We start from the raw sequence: 23,434 nt of genomic DNA, 5'->3' as shown, positions 1-23,434 counted from the left end.
AATGAAACCTGCATTTAGCATTCACCCCTTGAAACCAGACACCATATCATCCACTAAAACTGTCAGCACTTGAACATCAATAGAGTACATTCATTAGAGAAACAATGAATGAATCTTCTTTCCCAGCAGTTGCCCTTCATAAAATGCTGTTTGATTTTATTTTCATGTAATGCTAACACACTCAATCCTACACAGTTTCTTCTGTTACCTGTCACTGAGTGCTATATTACATTACTAGAAATTTTACTAGAACCATACAGTTTCAGTATTGCAGAATGATTTGCAGTAAATATTAAAAGAGCAGTAACAGATAAGCATCTGTTGCTTACTATATCTGGGGCATTGCTAATTGTCTAAAAGTTACAGCTTTCTTACTTTTTTTTGCATTCATTTGTATCATGTGGTAAGCACCATAGAATTTAGCAATTGACTGATAGTTAATTGTTTACATAGCCTATAGAAGTAGTTCCTGAGAGTTAATTCTCTTCAATAGGGTAGACCTATACATTGATTTTGCTTGTCCAATATGCTTGAAACATTCCTTCATGATGTCCTGAGCAGATCACAATTAAGTAATGTATTCATTTTGGTGCTTCAAATAGCACTGTCTTCTTTTATCAGTTACTGCACTTCCTCAATACTCAAGTTTACATTCGTGCTGGTCCCCTTCTTAGTTGCATTGCAAACATTTCATTGTCAGTATTTTTCTCCTGTATTTTTAAAATTTTCGCGTTTATTCTCATCATATCTTTGATGTGCTATTGTTTCTTCATCTTTCTTTCTCTATTTATTTCATTATTTTTTCTTACTTTCTTTTCCACTTCCTTTCTGTTTCATTTCCTTTCTATATCATTTCCTTTCCTTTACCCTTTGAATATACTTTTCTCCTTTAGTATTTTTGTTATTGTATTTTATCCATCTTGAATAATGATCTCAGGGTGTGAATGGGAATGTAAATATGCCCTTATAACACTTTTACCCCCACTTTCTAAATCATAATTATTCTTTTACTAAGTACTGTTTCTGTTTTGGATGTTGGTATTCTGATTGCTGTTGGATTATTTATCAATAGCAAATTTTCTGTAATTCACTCTTCCTATTTGAGTTTAAATATTGTCATTTTGTCATTGGAGATAGTGAGTGGAGCTCCGGATGCTAGAAAATGGAGTGGTAAGTGGTGAAATCAGGATATTTCTGAAATGTTCTTGTATTCTTATGTTTGAGTTCGATAGAGGGATGAGAGCAGTGCAGGCAGTTGAAACATTTGCGCCATTTATAAGGATAAGCCCACTGGACAGAGCATGGGAAGAAAATGGTTTTCTCAATTTAAGGAGGATTATTTTGACATTAGTGACTTTCCACATTCAGAAAGACTTTCGGGGTTTGGTGATGATCACTTAAACACATTAATTTACAATGATTCACATCATTGTACTCAAAAACTGGGAAATATGATCAGCTGTGATCACTCAACCATTGAGCAACATTTGCATGCAATGGGGAAGGTCCAAAAATCGGGTGTATGGGTACAGCGTGCCCTAAGCCAGAATCACAAAAATCAGTGAGTGGCCATGCACGCATCTCTGCTTGCACATTATCAATTGGCTTGTGAACAATACTGACCATTCCCATCCTGTATCATTACTGATGACAAGAAATAGTGTCTTTACGCTAACAAGAAGAAAAGAAAGCAACAGTTGAGCCCAAAGCAACAACTCCCCATGATGTTATGCATGTGGTGGAACAGTAACAGTGTGGTGTACTATGAATTGCTTCCCCAAGGTGTAACCATCACTGCTGACATTTACTGCCAACAAATATGTGTCCCTGGTGCAGTCCAAAAACAATGAACTCGTGCTACTCCACAATAACACCTGCCCACATTCTGCTAGACTGACAAAAAACATTACACAAAAGTTGGGCTGAGATGTCATTCTGCACCCACATTATTCATTTGATGTTGTGCCCTCAGGTTTTCATCTTTTTCGCTCTTCGTCAAACAATCTACAGGGAACTTCCTTTCCTGATGAAACGCACTCCGAACATTGCTTGATGTGTTATTTACCTCAAAACAACATGGTTTCCACAGTGGCGGATTAGAAAAATTATACCAACATTGGCAGACTGTTGTAAGCAGTGAAAGAAATTTATTATTGGTGACTGATGTCTCTTCTATGTTTATTAAACTTATGTAAAAACACTATAAACTTATGCACCAACTGAATATTATAATATTTCATAAAATGTTTGCTTTATTTGTAGGGTAAACCAGTGGACTATTTTGTTCTAATATTAGAAGGCCGTGTTGAAGTGACAGTTGGGCAGGAAAGCATGGTATTTGAAAGTGGACCATTTACGTATTTCGGCACTCAAGCTCTGGCACAAAATGTTGGAGTTGTAGGTAAGCCATTCATGTAAACATATTTAAGCATAGTGATAAACACTTCATCATATACAGTACTACAATGAAGCAGTTGTATATACTACCTGCACATTTTATATTCATTGTTGGCCAGCATGCCAGTTTAACTAACACCACAATAGTCAGATGTATTGCTTCCCTTATTTGTGCCTTATTTAATAGAAAATTAATTCATCTGTACAAACGAAAACCTTGTGATTCTGAAAAAAAAATTAAGCGGCTCAACATGGACGAATAGTTGTATCAGGCGAGATGAATAGTGTTAATGCAGAACAGGTGATAGGTTGGAAGAGGAATTTACAACAGTGTATCAGGAAAGACTATAAGGACTGAGAGAGTTACACAGATTCTGGCAGAGCTAATGGGGAATGGTGCAGACATGTATACATGGAAATTTGTACCATATCTTTAAATAATGCTGTCAAGCTTGGCTAGCACTTGTGTGGGTCACCATCCAGATCTTCCGAGTGCTGTTGGCGAGCAAAGTGCACTCAGTCTTTGTGAGGCCAATTGAGGAGCTACTTGATTTAGAAGTAGCAGCATAGGTCACAAAAACTGACAAAGGGCCAGGAGAGCGGTGTGCTGACCTCGTGCCCTGTGTATTTGTATCTGGTAATGACTAAGGGCTGAGGATGACACAGCCAGTCGGTACTGTTGGGCCTTCGAGGCCTGTTTGGATGGTGTTTGTTTGTTTATATCTTATTTGAACACTTTTTGTGACAGTAAGGGAATTTAATGGTGTAAGCAAAAATATCATTTACACTGACATAACAAATATAATGAACATTTGAATATTTACTTTATTTCTTCTCATAATTTTTTTATCTGCATCTTTCCTTCTCTATTTATGGCCTTTCCCTTTCTCCTTTTCCATATTTCTTATGGTTCTTAATTTCACTGTTAATTCCACTTCTCATTTCATTCCTCTTAATCCATCTTTATTTGGTACGCTATAGCGACCAAGCGAGGTGGCGCAGTGGTTAGACACTGGACTCGCATTCGGGAGGACGACGGTTCAATCCCACGTCCGGCCATCCTGATTTAGGTTTTCCGTGATTTCCCTAAATCACTCCAGGCAAATGCCGGGATGGTTCCTCTGAAGGGCACGGCCGACTTCCTTCCCCATCCTTCCCTAATCCGATGAGACTGATGACCTCGCTGTCTGGTCTCTTCCCCCCCCCCCCCCCCCCCAAAAAAAAAAAAAAAAAAAAATGGTATGCTATCTCTAAGTTGAAGCTATTACCTGTGTTCTAACGTGGCTTCATAATCTCTTGGATGCTTCCCACCTTTACCTTTTCTTCCCTCATCCTCACAACAGGTGGATCATTCGCATCCTGGGGTCTGAGTGACGTGCCCTTCTTTCGAGTCTTCCATAACCTATCTCTCTTTCTGCCCTTGCTCGTGATGTTTCCAAAACCTAGGTAGTGCTTTTGTTCTACTTTTAATTGTGTGCTGGCAGATCCTGGAATTCATCTGGTGGAAGTATGTGCTGACCATACATTTTGTATATTTGTAAGAAAATTTACTCCTGCATATAATATAAACAAATCACCTTTTCAACAGAGGAAATCCATAAGGCAGATATCTCATGTGTTGCAGAGTATTGTATTAGCTTAGAACACTGTGAAAACAAAACAGGCATTCTACAGATCGAAGTATAGAATGTTACCTCCCTTAATCAGGTAGGTAGGTAGGTGGGTGGGTGGGTTTGAAAATATAAAATGGGAAGTGGATAGAGTGAAGTCAGATATAGTGCGGATTAGCGATATTTGGTCACAGGAGGAACAGGACTTCTGGGCAGGTGAGTACAGGTTTTTAAATACAAAATCAGTTAGGGGTAATGCAGGAGTAGGTTTAACAAAGAGTAAGAAAAGAGGAATGCAGGTAAGCTACTACAAATAGCACGTGAAAGCATTATCACAGCCAAGATACACACAAAACCTACATCCACCACAGCAGTACAGGTTTATATGCCAACTAGCTCAGCAGATGATGAAGATATTGAAGAAACATATGATCAAATAAAATAAGTTATTCAGGTAGTTAAGGGAGCCAAAATTTAATAGTGGTGGGGGAGTGGAGTTGGATACTATAAAATTGAATGGAAGGAACAGTTGTAGGAGAATATGGATTGGGGGGGGGGGATGAAACAGGAAGTTGCCTGGTAGAATTTTGCACAAAGCATAATTTAATCATCACTAACACTGGGTTTAAGAATCTTGAGAGAAGGGAGGTGTGTATGGGGAAGAGACCTGGAGACACTGGAAGGTTTCAGATTGATTATATAACAGTAAGACAGAGATTTTGGAACCAGATTTTAAATTGTAAGCCATTTCCATGGAGCAGATGTGGGCTCTGACCATAATTTATTACTTGAAAGAAACAAAGGTTGTTGAGAGTTTCAAGAGAAGAATTAAACAACAACTGAGTGAAATAGGGGAAAGGAATACAATAGACAACAGATGGTTAACTTTGAGAGATGAATTAGTGAAGACAGCAAGAGGATAAAATGGATGAAATGACGAGGCCTAGTAGAAATCCTTGGGTATCACAGGAGATAGAGGACATAACTGATGAAAGGAGAAAATGTAAAAATACAGCTAATGCAACAGGCAAAAGTGAGTATAAATGCCTGAAAAATGAGACTGACAGAAAGTGCAAAAATTGCTAAGTAGGGGCTGCTAGAGGACAAATGTGAGGTAGCATTTATTGCTGTGGGAAAGATACATGTCACCTACAGGAAAACTGATGTGGCCTTTGAAGAAAAGAGAAGCAGGTCTATGAATGTCAGAACTCAGATGGAAAACCAGTGCTAAGCAAAGTAGAAATAGTTGAAAGGTGGAAGGCATGTATAGAGGGATCATACAAGGGAAATGAACTTGAAGGCAAAGAGAGGAGGAAACGGATGAAGATAACATTGGTGATGTGATACTGCAAGAAGAATTTGACAGAATGCTAAAAGATCCAAACTGAAACAAAGCTCCTAGAGTAGAAGACATTCACTCAGAACTGCTGGTATCTTATGGAGAGACAGCCATAACAAAACTGTTTCACCTGGTGTAAAAGATGGATGAAGCAGGTGAACTACCCTCAAACTTCAAAAAGACTGTAATAATTCCAGTTATGAAGAATGCAGGTGCTGACAGGTGTGAATATTACTGACCTATCAGTTTAATAATTAATGATTGCAAAATACTGACATCCATTATATACAGAAGAATGTAAAAACTAGCAGAAGCTGACCTCGGAGAACAGCAGTTTTGGTTACAGTGAAATGCTGGAACACACAAGGCAGTGTTGATGCTACTACTTGCCCCAGAATATGGGTTAAAGGGAAACAGACCTACATGATAGAATTGTAGCCTTAGAGAAAGCTTTTGACAATGTTGACTGGAATACACTCTTTGAAATTCGGAGAGTAACGGGGATAAAATACAGGAAGCAGAAGGTTATATTCAAATTGCACAGAAATTGGACAGGAATTAGGATTGAAAGGGCATGAAAGGGAAGCAGGGGCTGAAACGGGGGGTGAGACATAACTGTAGCCAATCCTGATGTTCAATTTGTACATTGAGCAACAGAAAAGGAGACAAAAAAATAGGAGAGAGAACTGAAGTTCAGAGAGAAGAAATACAAGTGTGGTTTGAAAAGTTTTGAGGATGGAACAGAGAAAAAGTACTTACATCACTAAACCTTTTTTTATTTTTCAATGTAGTCTCCCTGTAGATTAATGCACTTGGTCCAACAATGTTTCAGTGCCTTGATCCCACCTCAAAAATGAGTTTCCTCCAGGCTTGCAAAATAGTTGTCAACTCCGGCTATCAATTCTTTGTTTGAAGTGAATCTTCATCCACCAAGAAAAATTATCAGTTTTGGGAAGAGATGGAAGTCTGACAAAGCCATATCAGGTGTGGGTGTGGCAACAATTCGTACCGTAGTTCGTGTAATTTTGCCATGGCGATGGCACTTGTGTGTGGGTGTGCCTTGTCTTGATGGAAGATGACTTTCTTTCTTGCTAAGCCTGGCCTTTTTTCACATATCTTTTGTTGCAATTTGTCCAGGAGATTACCATAGTATTCTCCAGTAATTGTTTGCCCATCAAACAGATTGCCCATCGCATCCCAGAATACTGATGCCGTGACCTTTCCTGCCAGAGGAATTGTCTTTGCTTTCTTTGGTGGCAGAGAATCAGCATGTTTACAATGCTTTGATTGTTGTTTTGTCTCTTTGGGTATAGTAGTGCACCCAAGTTTCACCCGTGGTCACGAATTGTCACAAATCTTGTGTGTTTCTCCTAAAATGGGCCAAACATTGTTGTGATATGTCCATTCTAATGCGTTTTTGATCCAGCTCCGCGAGTCGGGACGCTCATCTTGCCGATATTTTTTTCATTGCTAATTCTTTGGTTAAAATGAGATATACCCTTTCAGATGACATCTGGCAAGTGTGAGCAGTTTCACGCACTTTCAATCGACGATCCTCCATGACCATTTTGTGCACCTGTGCAATGATTTCTGGAGTAGTGACACATCGTGCCCAACCACTGTGCGGATCATCATCTAAGGTCTCTCGACCAAATTTAAATTCATTTGTCCACTTGGCAACAGTTGAATATGAAGGAGCGGAGTGCCCCAGTGTATTCTGGAAATCAGCGTGAATGTGCTTTACTTTCATACCTTTCTTTACAAAGTACTTAATCACTATGTGGGAACAACAACAGAGTCATGTCACCACCACAGCAGTCCCCCCTGCGGGTCCGGGGTAAGAATAGGCCCGAGGTATTCCTGCCTGTCGTACGAGGCGACTAAAAGGAGTTTCAACCGTTTCGGCCTTCCATGTGATGGTCCCCCTTGGGGTTTGACCTCCATTTTTCAAAATTCTACAGAAGTACGAGCCTTTTGGGGAAGGACACCTTACGTGGTGTACCACTGGTCCTAAGTGCACTAAGACCTTGGCACTCAGCATTGCACCAGCGTTGTAACCATACCCACTATTCCTCAAATTGGGCCTAAACGCCTGATGGGTTGTCCAAGTTACGCCCATAGTGCATCTCCATCTGCACCAGCGATCATGATAGACTTTCCATGGCACCAGAAATCCAGCACGGTAGCCAGCCCGTTGTGGTGGGGTCGTCATGTACCCTCTAGGTTGTAGCCCCCTGACAACATAGGGATCGTACTGCCGATACCTGAGCTGCACCCTCCCCACGTCGGCCAAGGAGTAGATGCCCGTCTCCTTGGGGCATCAGGACTCCCGCCAGGTGGCCCTTGCTGCGGCTGGGTGGCGCCCGTGGGAGAGCCCCTGGTCGGAGTGGGTGGTATCGGGGCGGACGTTTCACAGATGAAACGTCAACACATATCAGGTCGCTCTGCGGCAGAGTCTTTCAAAAGAAAAGGTATCGTTTCTAGTTCTGGTTCTCCTGCCCTTTCCCCCTTGGCCACTCCATGGGAGGAGGGACAGGCCCGCCGGCTTGGGGCGAAGTACTTCCACCGCTATTTGGTCTGTTCTAGAACCGATGGGGGGACATTTGCCACCTCCAAGCCCATGTTCTTTGTTCAGCACATTGAGGACATCTTCGGGGAAATCGAGGCTCTCAGCAAGATGCGTTCAGGGTCCGTTCTTATCAAGACCACGTCCGCCACACAGTCGGCAGCGCTCCAGGCGTGCGACCGCCTAGGGGACATCCCAGTATCCATTGTCCCACATCTGGCACTAAATAGGACGCAGGGGGTTATTTTCCATCGTGACCTCCCGCTACAATCTGATGAGGAGCTCAGGGCCAACCTGGAGCGCCGAGGCGTGCATTTCGTCCGGCGAGTCCAGTGCGGCCCCAAAGACCGTCGCATCGACACCGGGGCCTTTATCCTCGCCTTCGAGGGGGACGTTCTCCCGGAGAAGGTAAAGGTGATGTGCTACCAGTGTGACGTGCGACCTTACGTCCCGCCTCCTATGCGCTGTTTTAGGTGTTTGCGTTTTGGGCACATGTCGTCACGGTGTGAGGCTGAGCCCCTTTATGGCGATTGTGGACGTCCTCTTCGTGAGGAACATACATGCACCCCACCACCTCGGTGCATTAATTGTCCTGGCGTGCACTCGTCTAGATCCTCAGACTGCCCCGCATATCAGAAGGAGAAGAAGATACAAGAAATCAAAGCTTTGGATTGGCTCTCTTATTCTGAGGCCCGGAAGAAGTACGACTGTCTCCATCCCGTGCCATTGACCACTTCGTTTGCCTCAGTTGTGTCCACTCCTTACGCGGTATCCTCACCCCTATCCTGTCCCCCCTCCGCCTCCTCCGCCCATCAGGGGGCTCTGCCTCCGCCTCCCAAATCCCTCCCTTCCAAATCCTCCTCCCCTGTGGCCCCCACCCCCTCTGCCCCAGGGGCCGCGCTTCCTCCTCCTCCTCCTCCTCCTCCTCCTCCTCCTCCCCCCCCCCCTCCTCCCCCCTCCCCCCCACGCCACCTTAGAAGTGATCCTCTTCTCAGGTGTCCATCGGGGAAACGTTCCGGACCACAGCTTCCGAGGTCCGGCGTTCCAAAACGGACCCCGCGCGTTAGGACCTTCTTCGGGTCCAGCCCACCATCCCTGTGCCTCCTCGGCCTTCCAAGAAGGCCTCCAAGAAGAAGTCTCTATACCCCTCTCCACCCCGGCGTGTTTCGTCTGACGCTCCATCCGTGAGTCGCTGCTCCCGGCCGTCCTCAGTTTTGCCGGGACGCTCTGCTGCCAGGCGCTCAGCTGGCCTTTCGTCGGCAAATGATGCTGCCCCTCCTACACAACCAGGGACAGCGGCCGCAGCTGGCGACGAGTCGATGGCACCGGATCCGCCTCCCGTCGGTTGTAGCGTTGTTCCCTCGCAACCTGGCCCTCCGCGGCCGTCGAGGTGACCAGCTCTTCCCCCGTCTCGTTCCCCCACCTTGTTGACTAGCGATGGCGTTGTTTCATTGGAACATGAGAGGTATTTGATCTAATCGGAAGGAATTACAACTGCTCCTCCGCCTGCACTGTCCGCTCTTCCTTGGTCTCCAGGAAACCAAGTTGCGCTCGACTGACCGTATTGCCTTTACTCACTATACCTCGGAGCGGTATGACCTCACCCCTGTGGACGGTATCCCAGCTCATGGTGGGGTCATGTTGCTAGTTCGGGACGATGTCTATTACCATCCCATCCCATTGACCACCCCACTCCAAGCAATAGCTGTCCGCATTACTCTTTCTGCTTTTACTTTTTCAGTTTGTACCATCTACACTCCACCGTCATCTGCTGTTAGTCGGGCTGACATGATGCACCTGATCGTTCAGCTTCCCCCGCCGTTTTTATTGTTTGGCGACTTCAATGCCCATCATCCCCTTTGGGGCTCTCCTGCATCCTGTCAAAGAGGCTCACTCTTGGCGGATGTCTTCAACCATGTCAATCTTGTCTGCCTCAGTACCGGCGCCCCAACTTTCCTCTCAGACTCTACTCATACCTACTCCCACTTGGACCTCTCGATCTGTTCTACCACTCTTGCCCGTCGGTTCGAGTGGTATGTCCTTTCTGACGCCTATTCGAGCGACCACTTCCCCTGTGTCGTTCGTCTCCTGCACCACACCCCATCCCCACGTCCTTCGAGCTGGAACATACTGAAAGCTGACTGGGGACTTAACTCCTCCCTGGCGACCTTTCCGGACCACGATTTTCCCAGTTGTGACAGTCAGGTCGAATACCTCACGGCTGTTATCATCAATGCTGCCGAACGTTCCATTCCTCGTACTACTTCTTCTTCACGCCGCGTTTCCGTCCCCTGGTGGAAAGAGGCTTGTAGGGACGCTATCCGTGCTCGACGACGTGCTTTACGCACCTTTCGCCGCATCCTACATTGGCGAATTGTATTGAATACAAACGACTCTGAGCGCAATGCCGTAGAGTCATCAAAGACAGCAAAAAAGCTTGTTGGGCCTCTTTCACCAGCTCCTTTAACAGTTTTACTCCCTCTTCCATCGTTTGGGGTAGCCTGCGCCGACTGTCGGGCATTAAGGCCCACTCCTCGGTACCTGGCCTGACCTCAGGTAATGAGGTCCTCGTTGATCCTGTGGCTGTCTCCAACGCCTTTGCCCGCTTTTTCGCGGAGGTTTCAAGCTCCGCCCATTACCATCCTGCCTTCCTTCCCAGGAAAGAGACAGAAGAGGCTCGGCGACCTTCCTTCCACTCGCTGAATCTGGAAACTTATAATGCCCCCTTTACTATGCGGGAACTCGAACGTGCGCTTGCACTGTCCCGGTCCTCTGCTCCGGGGCCAGATGCCATTCACATTCAGATGTTGGCACACCTTTCTCCGGCGGGCAAAAGCTTCCTTCTTCATACCTACAATTGCGTCTGGACCGAAGGTCAAGTCCCCATGCGTTGGCGTGACGCCGTTGTTGTTCCTATACCCAAACCCGGGAAGGATAGACACCTTCCTTCTAGTTACCGCCCCATTTCTCTTACAAGCTGTGTCTGTAAGGTGATGGAGCGCATGGTTAATGCTCGGTTAGTCTGGATTCTTGAAACTCGACGGCTACTTACTAATGTCCAATGCGGCTTTCGTCGCCGCCGCTCCGCTGTTGACCACCTTGGGACCTTGTCGACATTCACCATGAACAACTTTTTGCGAAGGCGCCAAACGGTAGCCGTGTTCTTCGACTTGGAGAAGGCTTATGATACCTGTTGGAGAGGAGGTATCCTCTGCACTATGCACAGGTGGCGCCTACGCGGTCGCCTACCCCTTTTTATTGATTCCTCCGTCTTGAGCGTAGCCCTTTTTGCCATCGCGATCAATCCAATTATGGATTGCATTCCACCTAATGTCTCAGGCTCTCTCTTTGTCGATGACTTCGCGATCTACTGCAGTGCCCAGAGAACATGCCTCCTGGAGCGCTGCCTTCAGCGTTGTCTAGACAGCCTCTACTTATGGAGCGTGGCAAATGGCTTCCGGTTCTCTGACGAGAAGACGGTTTGTATCAACTTTTGGCGTTATAAAGCATTCCTTCCGCCATCCTTACATCTCGGTCCCGTTGTTCTCTCATTCGTGGACACAACTAAGTTTCTAGGGCTCACGTTGGACAGGAAACTGTGTTGGTCTCCGCATGTCTCTTATTTGGCGGCCCGTTGTACACGTTCCCTTAATGTCCTCAGAGTTCTTAGCGGTTCATCTTGGGGAGCGGATCGCACTGTCCTGCTTCGCTTGTATCGGTCCATAGTCCGATCGAAGCTGGATTATGGGAGCTTCGTCTACTCGTCCGCTCGGCCATCCCTCTTACGCCGGCTCAACTCCATCCACCATCGGGGGTTATGTCTTGCGACCGGAGCCTTCTACACTAGTCCTGTCGCGAGTCTTTATGCTGAAGCTGCCGAGTTACCATTGACCTACCGGCGCGACATACTGCTGTGTCGGTATGCCTGCCGGCTGTTGTCTATGCACGACCACCCCTCTTAAAAGTCCTTCTTCGCCGATTCTCTCGACCGTCAGTACGGGTTGTATGTGTCTGCCCTGCTGCCCCCCGGAGTCCGCTTCCGTCGCCTGCTTCGACAATTGGATTTTGCCCTCCCTACCACCTTCAGAGAGGGTGAGAGCCCGACACCACCTTGGCTCCAGGCTCCGGTTCATATTTACCTCGACATCAGCTCACTCCCGAAGGAGGGTACTCCGGCTGCAGTGTATTGCTCACGGTTTGTCGAACTTTGCGCTCGACTTGCCGGTCACACCTTTATTTACACCGATGGCTCCAAAACTGACGATGGTGTCGGCTGTGCCTTTGTCGTTGGGGCCGCCACCTTTAAATACCGGCTCCTCGACCAATGTTCGAGCTTTACGGCCGAGCTTTTTGCTCTCCATCAGGCCGTTCAGTATGCCCGCCGCCACTGCCATTCATCGTATGTACTCTGCTCTGACTCACTCAGTGCTCTTCAGAGCCTTGGAGCTCCCTATTCGGTCCATCCCTTGATTCAACGGATACAGCAGTCCCTCCATTCTTTCGCTAATAATGGTGGTTCTGTCGGCTTTCTGTGGGTTCCCGGACATGTAGGAGTGCCTGGGAATGAGGCTGCGGACGCTGCAGCCAAGGCTGCAGTCCTCCTGCCTCGGCCAGCCTCCCATTGTGTCCCATCATCTGACGTTCGTGGGGATGTATGTAAGAGGCTTGTGTCGTTGTGGTGGGATGCTTGGTCATCCCTCCAAGGAAACAAGCTCCGGGCAGTAAAACCGTTCCCAACTGCTTGGACAACATCCTCCCGACCATCTCGGCGCGAGGAGGTCCTTCTGACCAGGTTGCGGATTGGGCATTGCCAGTTTAGCCACTGCTACCTGCTCTCCGGTGACCCAGCCCCGCAGTGCCCTTGTGGTCAGGCATTAACAGTGTGCCATGTTTTATTGTCGTGTCCCCATTTTAGTCAATTTCGTTTTGTCCTGTCCCTGCCATCTACTTTACCGGATGTTTTAGCTGATGATGCTCGAGCAGCTGCTCGTATTCTGCGTTTTATAACTTTAACTGGCTTGTCCAAAGACATTTAACCTTTTTACTTATTTTATCTGCATCTTTGTCAGGTCCTTCTGGTGTCCCCCCCATCCCCTTGAGTTTTCCCAGATTCCATGTGCTCTAACAACAGTGACTGGGCGCTAATGACCTCAGCAGTTGAGCGCCCTTAAACCCAACCACAAAAAAAAAAAAAAAAAAAACCACCACAGCTCTCTTGGCACATGTGCACAGTCCAATGAATATCATGTGAACAACTTGTTGTACAGCACTGACCTCTCGTGGTAATTCCAAGAACTTTCCAAACCACCCTCATAAATTTGATGTTTCTTGATGGTATTGGAATTCTCCCAGAGCAAGCAAAGGAATTGGAAGATCAGTTGAATGGCATGAATAGTATCTTGAAATGAGGATATCAGATGAACATTAACAGAAGTAAAACCAGGATAGTAGCATATAATCAAATTAAATCAGATGATACTGAGGGATTTAGATTAGGAAATGAGACAGTAAAAGTAGTAGATGAAATTTGGTGTGTGGGCAGTAAAATAACTGATGATGGCTGAAGTAGAGAGGATATAAAATGTAGATTGGCAGTGGGAAGAAAAGCATTTCTCAAGAAGAGAAATTTGTTAACACTGAATATAATCATTCAGATGTCTTTTCCAAAAATATTTGTATGGAGTGTAGCCTTGCATGGAAGTGAAATTTGGATGATAAAAAATTCCCACAAGAAGAGAACAGAAGCCTTCGAAATCTGATGATACAGAAGAATGCTGAGATGACTAGATCATTTAACTGATGAGGTTGTACTGGATAGAATTGGAGAGGGAGAGGGGGAGAGAGAGAGAGAGAGAGAGAGAGAGAGAGAGAGAGAGAGAGAGAGAGAGAGAGAGAGAGAGAGAGGGAGGAAATGTGTGGTACAACTTGAGTAAAAGGAGGGATTAGTTATTAGGGCACATTCTGAGACACCAAAGAATTGTCAGTTCAGTACTGGAGGGAAATATGGAGGGGTAAAAAGTGCATAGGGAGTCCAGGAGACAAGTAAAATAAGCAGATTCTTTTCAGATTAAAGACAACAACAATAACAACAACAACAACAACAACAAAAATGTGTGTATCATTAAAGTCCTGTTGTTGTTTCACCGAGCTACTATTTAAGTATTATGTTTGCACTATAATCACTATTCACTAAGCAAAATGAGTAAAAATGTAGCAAAATCAGATAAGGTAAAAGGGACTAAATTTAGAAGAGAAAAGAGAACTGAAAAAGTTGTGATAATGAAATGTCATAACATGCATGAGTAGCATTTATTGTACTAGTATAAAATATGTTTATTACTTGCTGTGACAGAAGTTTATTTGATTTTGCTAGCTCATTTTAGATTTGTGACACATCATCTTATTATTAGTACTGTAACTGCCATCCTTTTTTGCATTAACTTTATGTAAATATTTAAATTTAGTAGCTTTGATGGAACTGCATCCACACATTCTCATTGCATCAGTGACAGTAGAGGCAAAGTAAAGAAGCAGATGTTAGAGTGTTGGTTCTTATATTTTTGCATACTTTCTGATTATGTTTCAGACTCTCCAACAACACAAAATCCACAGAATATTGGTTCTATTCAGTCAGTGAATCTGGACAGCATGTTGCGCCATTCATTTATACCAGATTACACAGTTAGAGCAATTACAGATGTTTTCTACATGCGCCTGAAGCGCTCACTTTATTTGGCTGCTAAGCGTGCCACACTAATGGAGCGTGATAAGACTGAGAGGCAGTCTGAAGATCATTTTGATGATGAAGTGGAGAAGGTATGTATCACTGCTATTAAAATCTGTAATCATTTTGTTGCATTTTATTTTTCTGTTTCAGATCACTCAACTTATTACATGTTCTGTAATTGTGTTTAATGGTACCCATGTCTAACACTTCTGCTGTTTAGGTAACAAGCTATTCATAGCAATTTCATCCTCATATTTTGAAAATAAAGGGGTAATGTTTATGATACACTGTTTCATTTTAAAACATCATTGCTAATATCACTGATCATTCCAGTGTTGCTCAGTTAGAAATACAGGGCATTAATTTTGTTTCTGTTATTGATACCAGTTACATGTAGAGGTTTTAGTGGATTGAACTGCACATAGACATTTGTAGCCTGGGCCATTTTCCAGGTACACATTTCAGTGGCAAATATTCGGTTAAACAAAAATGCACTAAAGTTCATCAATGAAAATATGTCTGAGAATTTCACAAAGGATGCAGATTAATCTTTCACTCGGTGGTGGAATATTTGATTACAAGAAATTTTGTGTGTCCGTGCACAGGTGCACGTTACTGGACTCAAACTTGAAGCCTTCTGCAAGCAGTACTGTGCCTGATGCAGACCTCCATGCAAGGCTCATGACGTGCTCTCACAACTTTAATTCTTCAAATATCCCCCTCGTGCTTTCCAAACTTCAGTCATTCTCCCTCATTCCTTGCTGGGCTAAGACTCCTGGAAGAAAGGATATGTGCACTGACTTAGCCACAGCCTTGGCTATATTGGTGGGGTTGTGATTGTGGCTGAATAGTTCGGTCATCTGGAGTGCTGCCACTGAAAGATCAAGCTCAGAGTTAGAGTCCCAGTCTAGTACACACATTTGTCAGGAAGTTTTAAAAAGTAAGGTACAAGAACTGAGTATCACTCACCTTCAGTGTAAAGTGGTGAGCAACAGAGGAACAACTGGGGTAAAAACTGTTGGTAAGGTGCCAACCTTGTCTTTCATAGCAGAAGCAACAGAAAAACTGAAAAATAATTTTAAAAAGTGAAAAACGTTCTTAGGTGGCACCACTTTGGGTGATGAGCTCACAACACAGGCTGCTCACTCAAGGGGGAGGGATGTGACTTTGTTTTTCCTATGTAATGATGGAAAAAGTGGTAGCAACAGTGATCTAATCTGAAATAGGTTTCATGAAATGTGCATTTTACTTCATCAGGAAAGTGATAGTGTGTAAGTAAAAAGCAGGTTCACTTCAACTTGCCCACTTCTGCATCCTATTATTTAGCTGAAATGAGTTACTTATTTTATTTTATTGACATGAGACCTCTATAAACTGTGAGGTTGAAATAACTTAACTCTAGTATGATAGCATGGAACTTTTGTTGGCCTTTATTAAATGAAGTTAATAACTTTCACTCTGGCAGTAAAAGTTCTTAATTTTATATAAACTGCAGGCATAATTTTTCCCGAGGGCATGCAGCTCTATTGTATGGTTAAATGATCATAATGGCATCATCTTGAGTAAAATATTCCATACGTAAAATAGTCCCCCATTCTGATTTCCACATGGGGAATACTCAGGATGATGTCATTATTGGGAGAAAGAAAAGTGTTCTACGGATCTGAGCATGGAATGTCAAATCCCTTAATCTTGCAGGCAGGTTAGAAAATTTAAAAAGGGAAATGGTTGTAGAGGGAATTAGCTAAGTTTGGTGGCAGGAGGAACAGGATTTCTGGTCAGGTGAATACAGGGTTATAAAATCAAATCAAATAGGGGTAATGCAGGAGTAGGTTTAATAATGAATAAGAAAATAAGAATGCAGATAAGCTACAACAAATAGCATAGTGAACATTTTATTGTAGCCGAAACAGAAACAAAGCCCACACGCATCAAAGTAGTAAAAGTCTATGTGCCAACTAGCTCCGCAGATGAAGAAGAGATTGAAGAAATATATGATCAGATAAAATAAATTATTCAGATAGGTAAGGGAGACAAAAATTTAATAGTGTTAGGGGACTGGAATTTGATGGTCGGAAAAAGAAGAGAAGGAAATTAGTAGGTGAATATGGAATGGGGGAAAGAAACGAAAGAGGAAGCCCTTGATAGAATTTTGCACAGAGCATAATTTAATCATTACTAACACTTGGTTTAATAATCATGTAAGAAGGTTGTATATGTGGGAAGAGACTTGGAGACACCGACAGGTTTCAGATTGATTTTGAAACCAGATTTTAAATTGTAAAACATTTCCAGGGCCAAATGTGGTCTCTGACCACAATTTATTGGTAATGAACTGTAGATTAAAACAGAAGCGAATGCAAAAAGGTAGGAAATTAAGAAGATGGGACCTGGATAAACTGAAAGAACCAGAGGTTGTTGAGAGTTTGAGGGAGCATTAGGGAATGATTGACGAGAACAGGAGAAAGGAATGTAGAAGAAGGACAATGGGTAGCTTTGGGAGATGAAGAAGTGAAGGCAGCAGAGTATCAAGTAGGTAAAAAGACAAAGCTTAGTAGAAATCCTTGGACAACACAAGAGATATTGAATTTTACTGATGAAAAGAGAAAATACAAAAATGCAGTAAATGAAGCAGATGAAAGGGAATACGAACATTTAAAAAATGAGATTGACAGAAAGTGCAAAATAGCTAAGTGAGGGGCGCTAGAGGACAAATGTAAGAATTTAGAAGCATACACCACAAGGGGAAATTAAAGAGATATTTTGGAGAAAAGAGAACCCTCTGTATGAATAGAGCTCAGATGGAAAACCAGTCCCAAGCAAAGAAGGGAAAGCTGAGAGGTGGGAGTAGTATATAGAGGGTCTATCCAAGGGCATTGTACTTCAGGGAAACACTGTAGAAATGGAAGAGAATGTAGACCAAAATCAGATGGGAGATATGATACTGCATGAAGAATTTGAGAGAGTGCTGAAAGGTCTAAGTTGAAACAAGGCGCTGGGGGTATATGATATTCTGTTAGAACTACAGATAGCCTTGGGAGAGCCAACCATGATAAAATGTGTCCATCTGGGGAGCAAGATGTATGAGACAGGTGAAATACTCTGACTTCAAGAAGAATATAACAGTTCAAATTCCAAAGAAAGCAGGTGCTGACAGGTGTGAATATCGCCAAAATGCAAGTTTAATGAGTCGTGGTTGCAAAATACTAACATGTATTCTTTACAGCAGAATGAAAAACTGGTAGAATCTGACCTCAGGGAAGATCAGTTTGGATTCATGAGATATGTAGGAATATGTGAGGCAATATTGATCCTATGACTTCTCTTAGAAGATATGTTAAGGAAAGGCAAATCTACATTTATAGCATTTGTAGACTTAGAGAAAGCTTTTGACACTGTTGAGTAGAATACTCTCTTTGGAATTCTGAGGGTGGTGGGGGTAAAATACAGGATGTGAATGGCTATTTACAATTTGTACAGAAACCAGGTGGCAGTTACAAGGGTAGAGTGGCGTGAAAGAGAAGCAGTAGTTGAAAAGGGAGTGAGGCAGGGTTGTAGCCTATCCCAACTGACATGCCTTCTTTCTGGGTTGTTGGCAAGAGAAACAGTGAAGTAGGAATTATGTTGGTATTTACAGATGATACTGGGCAGTTTGTATTGAAAGGTTTGATTTCAACAATTAAATGCTCACTTATATTGCTAAAATAAGTATTGAACACATTTGCTATTTCTTTAGGATCATTAATTTCTTTGCAGTTACAATTCAATTTAATTTTGGAATTTTGAGGAGAAACATTGTATGTTTGATGATTCACTATACTCCATACAGCTTTCATTTTGTTATGGGAGTTATTTACGTAACAGTCACTTGCCATTACTTTGGCTTCTTTGATCACTTTTTAAAGAATAATTTCATAATTCTTGAAATATCGAAGGAATTCATTGGGTACTATGGAAGACTAGGAGATCTAATATAAACTTCATTTTTCAGCACATGACTTTCTTATATACCTGTTGCCAACCAGCCTACTACACTTGATTTTCTGATTTTTAACTGGAAATGACATATTAAAATAATGTGTAAATATGTCCATAAATATGATGAACTTCTCATCTGTGTTTTCGTATCTGTACATTTCAGTCCATGTTTCCTTCTTAAGTAAATTCCTAAAGTATTCAATGTATTGATGGCTGAAGGTTCTCCCTATTTTTATTGTTTCTGTTTGTTTAATTAAATTCAGCAATGAAAATATTTCAAGATGCTGTGCATAGTGGTTGCTTGAACTTGTGTTGAAGTATCTAGGTGCATATTCATGGCTTTCCTTGTTTCAGTATCATATCAATAGTGGTGCTGAATAAACTTTTAATTTATAATTGGGGGCAGATTGTATGTTGCACAAATAGCCATAAGATCATCTCTATCTTTTAAACTTTGTTAAAGTCAATGTTAAAGTCTCCACATATTATAACTGTTTTGTTTAGGTCCCTGATACTGTCAACACTACTGTCAAGTTGGTTAAAGAATATCTTTATGTTTGAGTTTGTTTTTATTGAGATTAGTTCTACAACAGAAATTTCAAAATAACCTTCTTTTCCTAACTTTTTGAGAGATTTTAGGCAGCAATAGCTGATACTGTCTTTCACAAATGTACATGTTCCTCCATGCGCAGTTATTTTTGTACAGAAACGAGATGTCATAACATAACCCTGTATACTTGTGATTACTGACATCTCATCAGTTAGCCAATGTTCACTAAAACACATTACAGATACTTCTTTTAATTGATATGGCAGTAATACTTTTAGATCATTAATTTTGTGTCACAATGACTGCACATTCTAATGGACAGTTATAAACTGGGGGTTTCTGCTTGGCATATCTGAATCATCACTTACCTTTATTTGTCTTTGCCTTCCTTTCACTTTAATCTGAAGAACACTTCCGGGATGAATTATGGAGGTGCTGTCTTCGTCTGTGGCCAGTAAAAATCCACACTTCTTGATGGTGGTTGTCTTGCTCTAGCAGGTTGTGTCCTTGTGGATATTTTTATTGTTATATCTGATGATGTAATTGTTTCTGTAGCTGAATATGTTGTCACTCTTGCTGTTTTCTTGTTCTCTGGTCCTAAATGTGTTGTTTTCCCTGCTACCACTGTTCTTGTAACTTCTTTCTCAACACTTTGAACTGTAACCAATTCTTTTTGTTTTAGTACTGCTGTAGCAGGCTTTATTTGTAGGGAAGATATTTTGCACATCTCCTTTACAGCTGGCAGTAAAATTTTGTCACATTTCTGACTGTCATAAAAAAAACACTTTCCACTGATTTTCTGGCCGAGTTGTGATTTGCCCCATTTATTTAGATGCATTCTGTGTGTTGTGAAATGCTTTCTTTCTAAATCATCAACAGGAAGGAAAAAAGCATTTGAAGTGGGTTTGCAGATCTTTCAGTAACTGCTGTTTACTTTTTGAATCTCTTTATTTACACAAGCAGATTCTGTAAGGTCATGCCCGTGAGGTATACCAATCACAATCACTTTTTGATCACCTAAAAGTGCATCTCTTAAGATTCTGTTTGCTGCATTTTTATGCATGTGGTTTGAGCCACCTAAAATGACAATACACTGATTCTGTGGCACACACATGTACTGATTTTATAGTCTTTTAGAACTTCAAACCTGCTCCAGGTTTCACGACACTTGTAACATTTAAATCGTGCTGGTAATGAAGAATGTGCACAAGTCCTCTTCCATGGCTGTCAGCAAGCAAAACTGCACTAATACTGGTATTTTTTGTGTCACTTTGTTTACATTCTCGCGACAGCCAGATTTTACTGACATACTGCTCATTTTATTCTTCATTCCTAGAGATTCAGATCGATGCACTTCGTCTGTGGTGGTAAACTAATGAGTTTGTTCTGAACCCATAATAAGATGTTGAAATAAATTTCTTAAAGGAACCTTAAATGCCTTTGAAATATATATAGATTTTGCACACGTATTCGGTTCACTGTATGTCTGAAACTGTCAGAGTTCTTCATGTGGTGGTTCAGATGGGCTTTTAACCATGCTTTCCAGCAGCAGAAAATGTTCTCAAGTGGCTTTCAGTTGTTTCTGCAATGTTTCTAATACTTTAAGTTCACAATTTGCATGACACATTTCAGTTGCAGCTAAACAACTGTTACACTTTGTTCCAGAAGCACACGGTGTGTTTTCATGGTCCACTTTTGCAAAGCAGAGTGAATGATATCACCTATGCACCACTGAACATACTCTAACACCACCTGATATGACTTTGTCACATAATATACACTTTATAGAAGCTAAATACTCATGATTTATGGAGCAACTTACTATTACATCTACACGCATCACCATCTTGTCAGCCCTTTGCTCCTCTGATTTCAATGAACATCAAAGTACTGCCTGAGGCCAGTTAAAAAAACTGCTCTGAAAGTCTCTATGCCTGTGTTTTTGCAAAATCACGGTGAAAGTTCATAATGGAGAATTGATTTCAATCCAAGTAGAGTAATTAGAAACCTTAAAATTGTGGATATGTTACAGCCATTTATCAGGCATGCAGCATAGTAGTTTCTGAGAAATGGAATAACTAGTGAGTTTGAGCCATTGGAGATGTACTTGAGCAGAAATGGCTTTGTTTACTGGAACTATAGCCAAATGGCATAAGACCTGTATTTCAGATCAGATCCATGCATGTGAGTTCATATCATGTTTTGGAATGTTTTTTGCTCATTAGCAAGAGAATAAAAATTGTTATGAAATTTATGGATTGTTAACTTGAGATAAAGTAGTTCACTAAGAGTGTATGGTTGGACATCAGGGAGAGGTACTCATAATAATGAAGTTAACATATTGACACAGTTCTTGTTGAGGCTGAAAGTGCTAAAAAAATTTAATGTAATCTGTGACTGTGTCTCTATAATTTAATTGATTTTTAGCAATCCTAAAAAGGTCCAGGTATCAGTCAATAGCAGTCCATGGGGTGCATGTTGTCATTTCTTAACACAAATGTGTTTTTGCGTTTCAAAAGGCCTGGCACAAAAGAAAAGAGACTAATGCTGGAAATTTGTTTATGTGCGCAATACATTCAATTAATGGTCACCTTCACATCCCATTTAAGAGCCCACACTTATTTGACTAAAAACATTTCTCAAAATACAAAGGAATAATGGCATTAGCCCCTAGTGGCCATTGATTTAAATGAAAAGGGAAAGTTGAAAATTTCTCTCCAGATCAAAATTAAAACCTAGCTCTTCTGATTATTAGGCAGATGTGCAGATCACTGTGCCATCCAGACACAGTGGTCATCACAACTGCATGGACTACCGTAGCATGCCTCTCATCAGACCCAGATTCTCAACTTATCCACACTATTAATGTAGTGCCCCTTGTCCATTACCCTCATTACTCACAGCATTTTGCAGATTCCTGTAATAGTTTGAGCTTGGTGTGCATCTGTACTGAAGTTATCAACTGGTCATCCTCACCTTTAATTATGCATGTGGTGTTTGTTCTGTTGGACATCTCTGAAAGAACAGACACCACATGTACAAAATATTTCTTCATATTATCCAGCATGAGATTCCACAGGATCTCCACCATTTTTGCCCTTTGGTGTTCTTGATTAACAGTATCAGAGCGTAATTATCTCGTTAAAGTTAAAAAAGCAGTCACTACAATGGCTACTTCCTTAGAAATGCAAGTAGTTTCTTGATTTGTTTGAGGTATCATACCTCAAATGATAAAATATTTTTATATATGGCATATTTTATTTCAATTTTGATCTCTAAAAGATGTTTTGTTTCAGTGAAGTCTTGTGATGCTATAATTAGTGACATATTTTCTGTTCAAAGCTGCTTCACTCTCTGGATGAAGATGACAAAAGCCAGGGACCAATGGACTCTCCTGTATCCAACTATTACTCACAGGTAAGCTTGTACTAAAGGAGGTACTAAAATCTTGGGTCCTGTACTGGTAGTAGACTATTGTATATGAAAGGCAGTGATTCTTATTTTAATCTGCCCAGACAGTTCTTTGTTGAAGTATGTTCTACTTCAATTCCTAATATTATTTTTCATTGTAAAAACAAGTTATTGTCATTAGTTCATATCTGATTTTCATATCAAAAATACTTCTTCCATTTTTAATTTTCTTCTTGTGGATCTGAAACCCAGGTCATTAGACACAGAGTATTGGTCACTACTGTCCAAAAGAAATGTACTAGAAATTTTGAAGCTTAATTTTTACCATCTCAACAAAGGAACATAGCAGTTGTCCATCAGTTGAGAGGTGCGGGGGGGCACATTCACAGGAGGCTTAAATTTTTTCCCACACATAAAAATACCAGACAATAACATATGGATCGATAAAATCTACATGCCAAGCAGCAGCAGGAGAAAACGCTCATGAAAAAAGGTTATTGGTATGCAAGCTTTTGGCAGAAGAGTTGAAGGGGAAGGAAGAGGTGCGAAGGAAAAGGACTGGAGAAGTTTAGAAAAAACTGTAGAGTTCAGAAAAGTCACTCTGGACCCCAGGTCAGGGAAAACTTAACCTGACAGGATGAGAGGGAAAGAGTCTTCCCTTCTCATCCTGTCCAGCAAGTCTCCCGTGACCCAAGAGTCCTGGGTGACTTTCTTGAACTCTACTCCTTTTTCTAAACTTCACCAGTCCTTTTCCTTCACCACTCTTCCTTCCCCTTCAACCCTTCTGCCTCTGATAGCTTGCAAACCTTTAACCTTTTTTCATGTGTTTTGTCCTCCTGCCACTTGGTGAGTAAAT

At 42.1% G+C, this 23,434-nt stretch overlaps 1 protein-coding gene across 2 annotated transcripts in view; it reads left to right on the top strand.

Moving 5' to 3' along the window:
• LOC126476475 (unextended protein) overlaps positions 1 to 23,434 on the top strand; it is a 535,489-nt gene that overhangs the window by 501,333 nt on the left and 10,722 nt on the right. For both annotated transcript variants that reach the window (XM_050103544.1, XM_050103545.1), the window contains exons 10-12: positions 2,263 to 2,401; positions 14,499 to 14,728; positions 22,510 to 22,584. In XM_050103544.1, coding sequence (XP_049959501.1) covers positions 2,263 to 2,401; positions 14,499 to 14,728; positions 22,510 to 22,584 — 444 coding nt within the window. The remainder of the gene's footprint in view (positions 1 to 2,262; positions 2,402 to 14,498; positions 14,729 to 22,509; positions 22,585 to 23,434) is intronic.

This window comes from Schistocerca serialis, chromosome 1 (genome assembly GCF_023864345.2).
Source record: "Schistocerca serialis cubense isolate TAMUIC-IGC-003099 chromosome 1, iqSchSeri2.2, whole genome shotgun sequence".
Taxonomy (NCBI): Eukaryota; Metazoa; Arthropoda; class Insecta; order Orthoptera; family Acrididae; genus Schistocerca; species Schistocerca serialis.
Note: the sequence above shows the minus strand (reverse complement) of the source record. Positions and strands in the feature narration are given on the sequence as shown.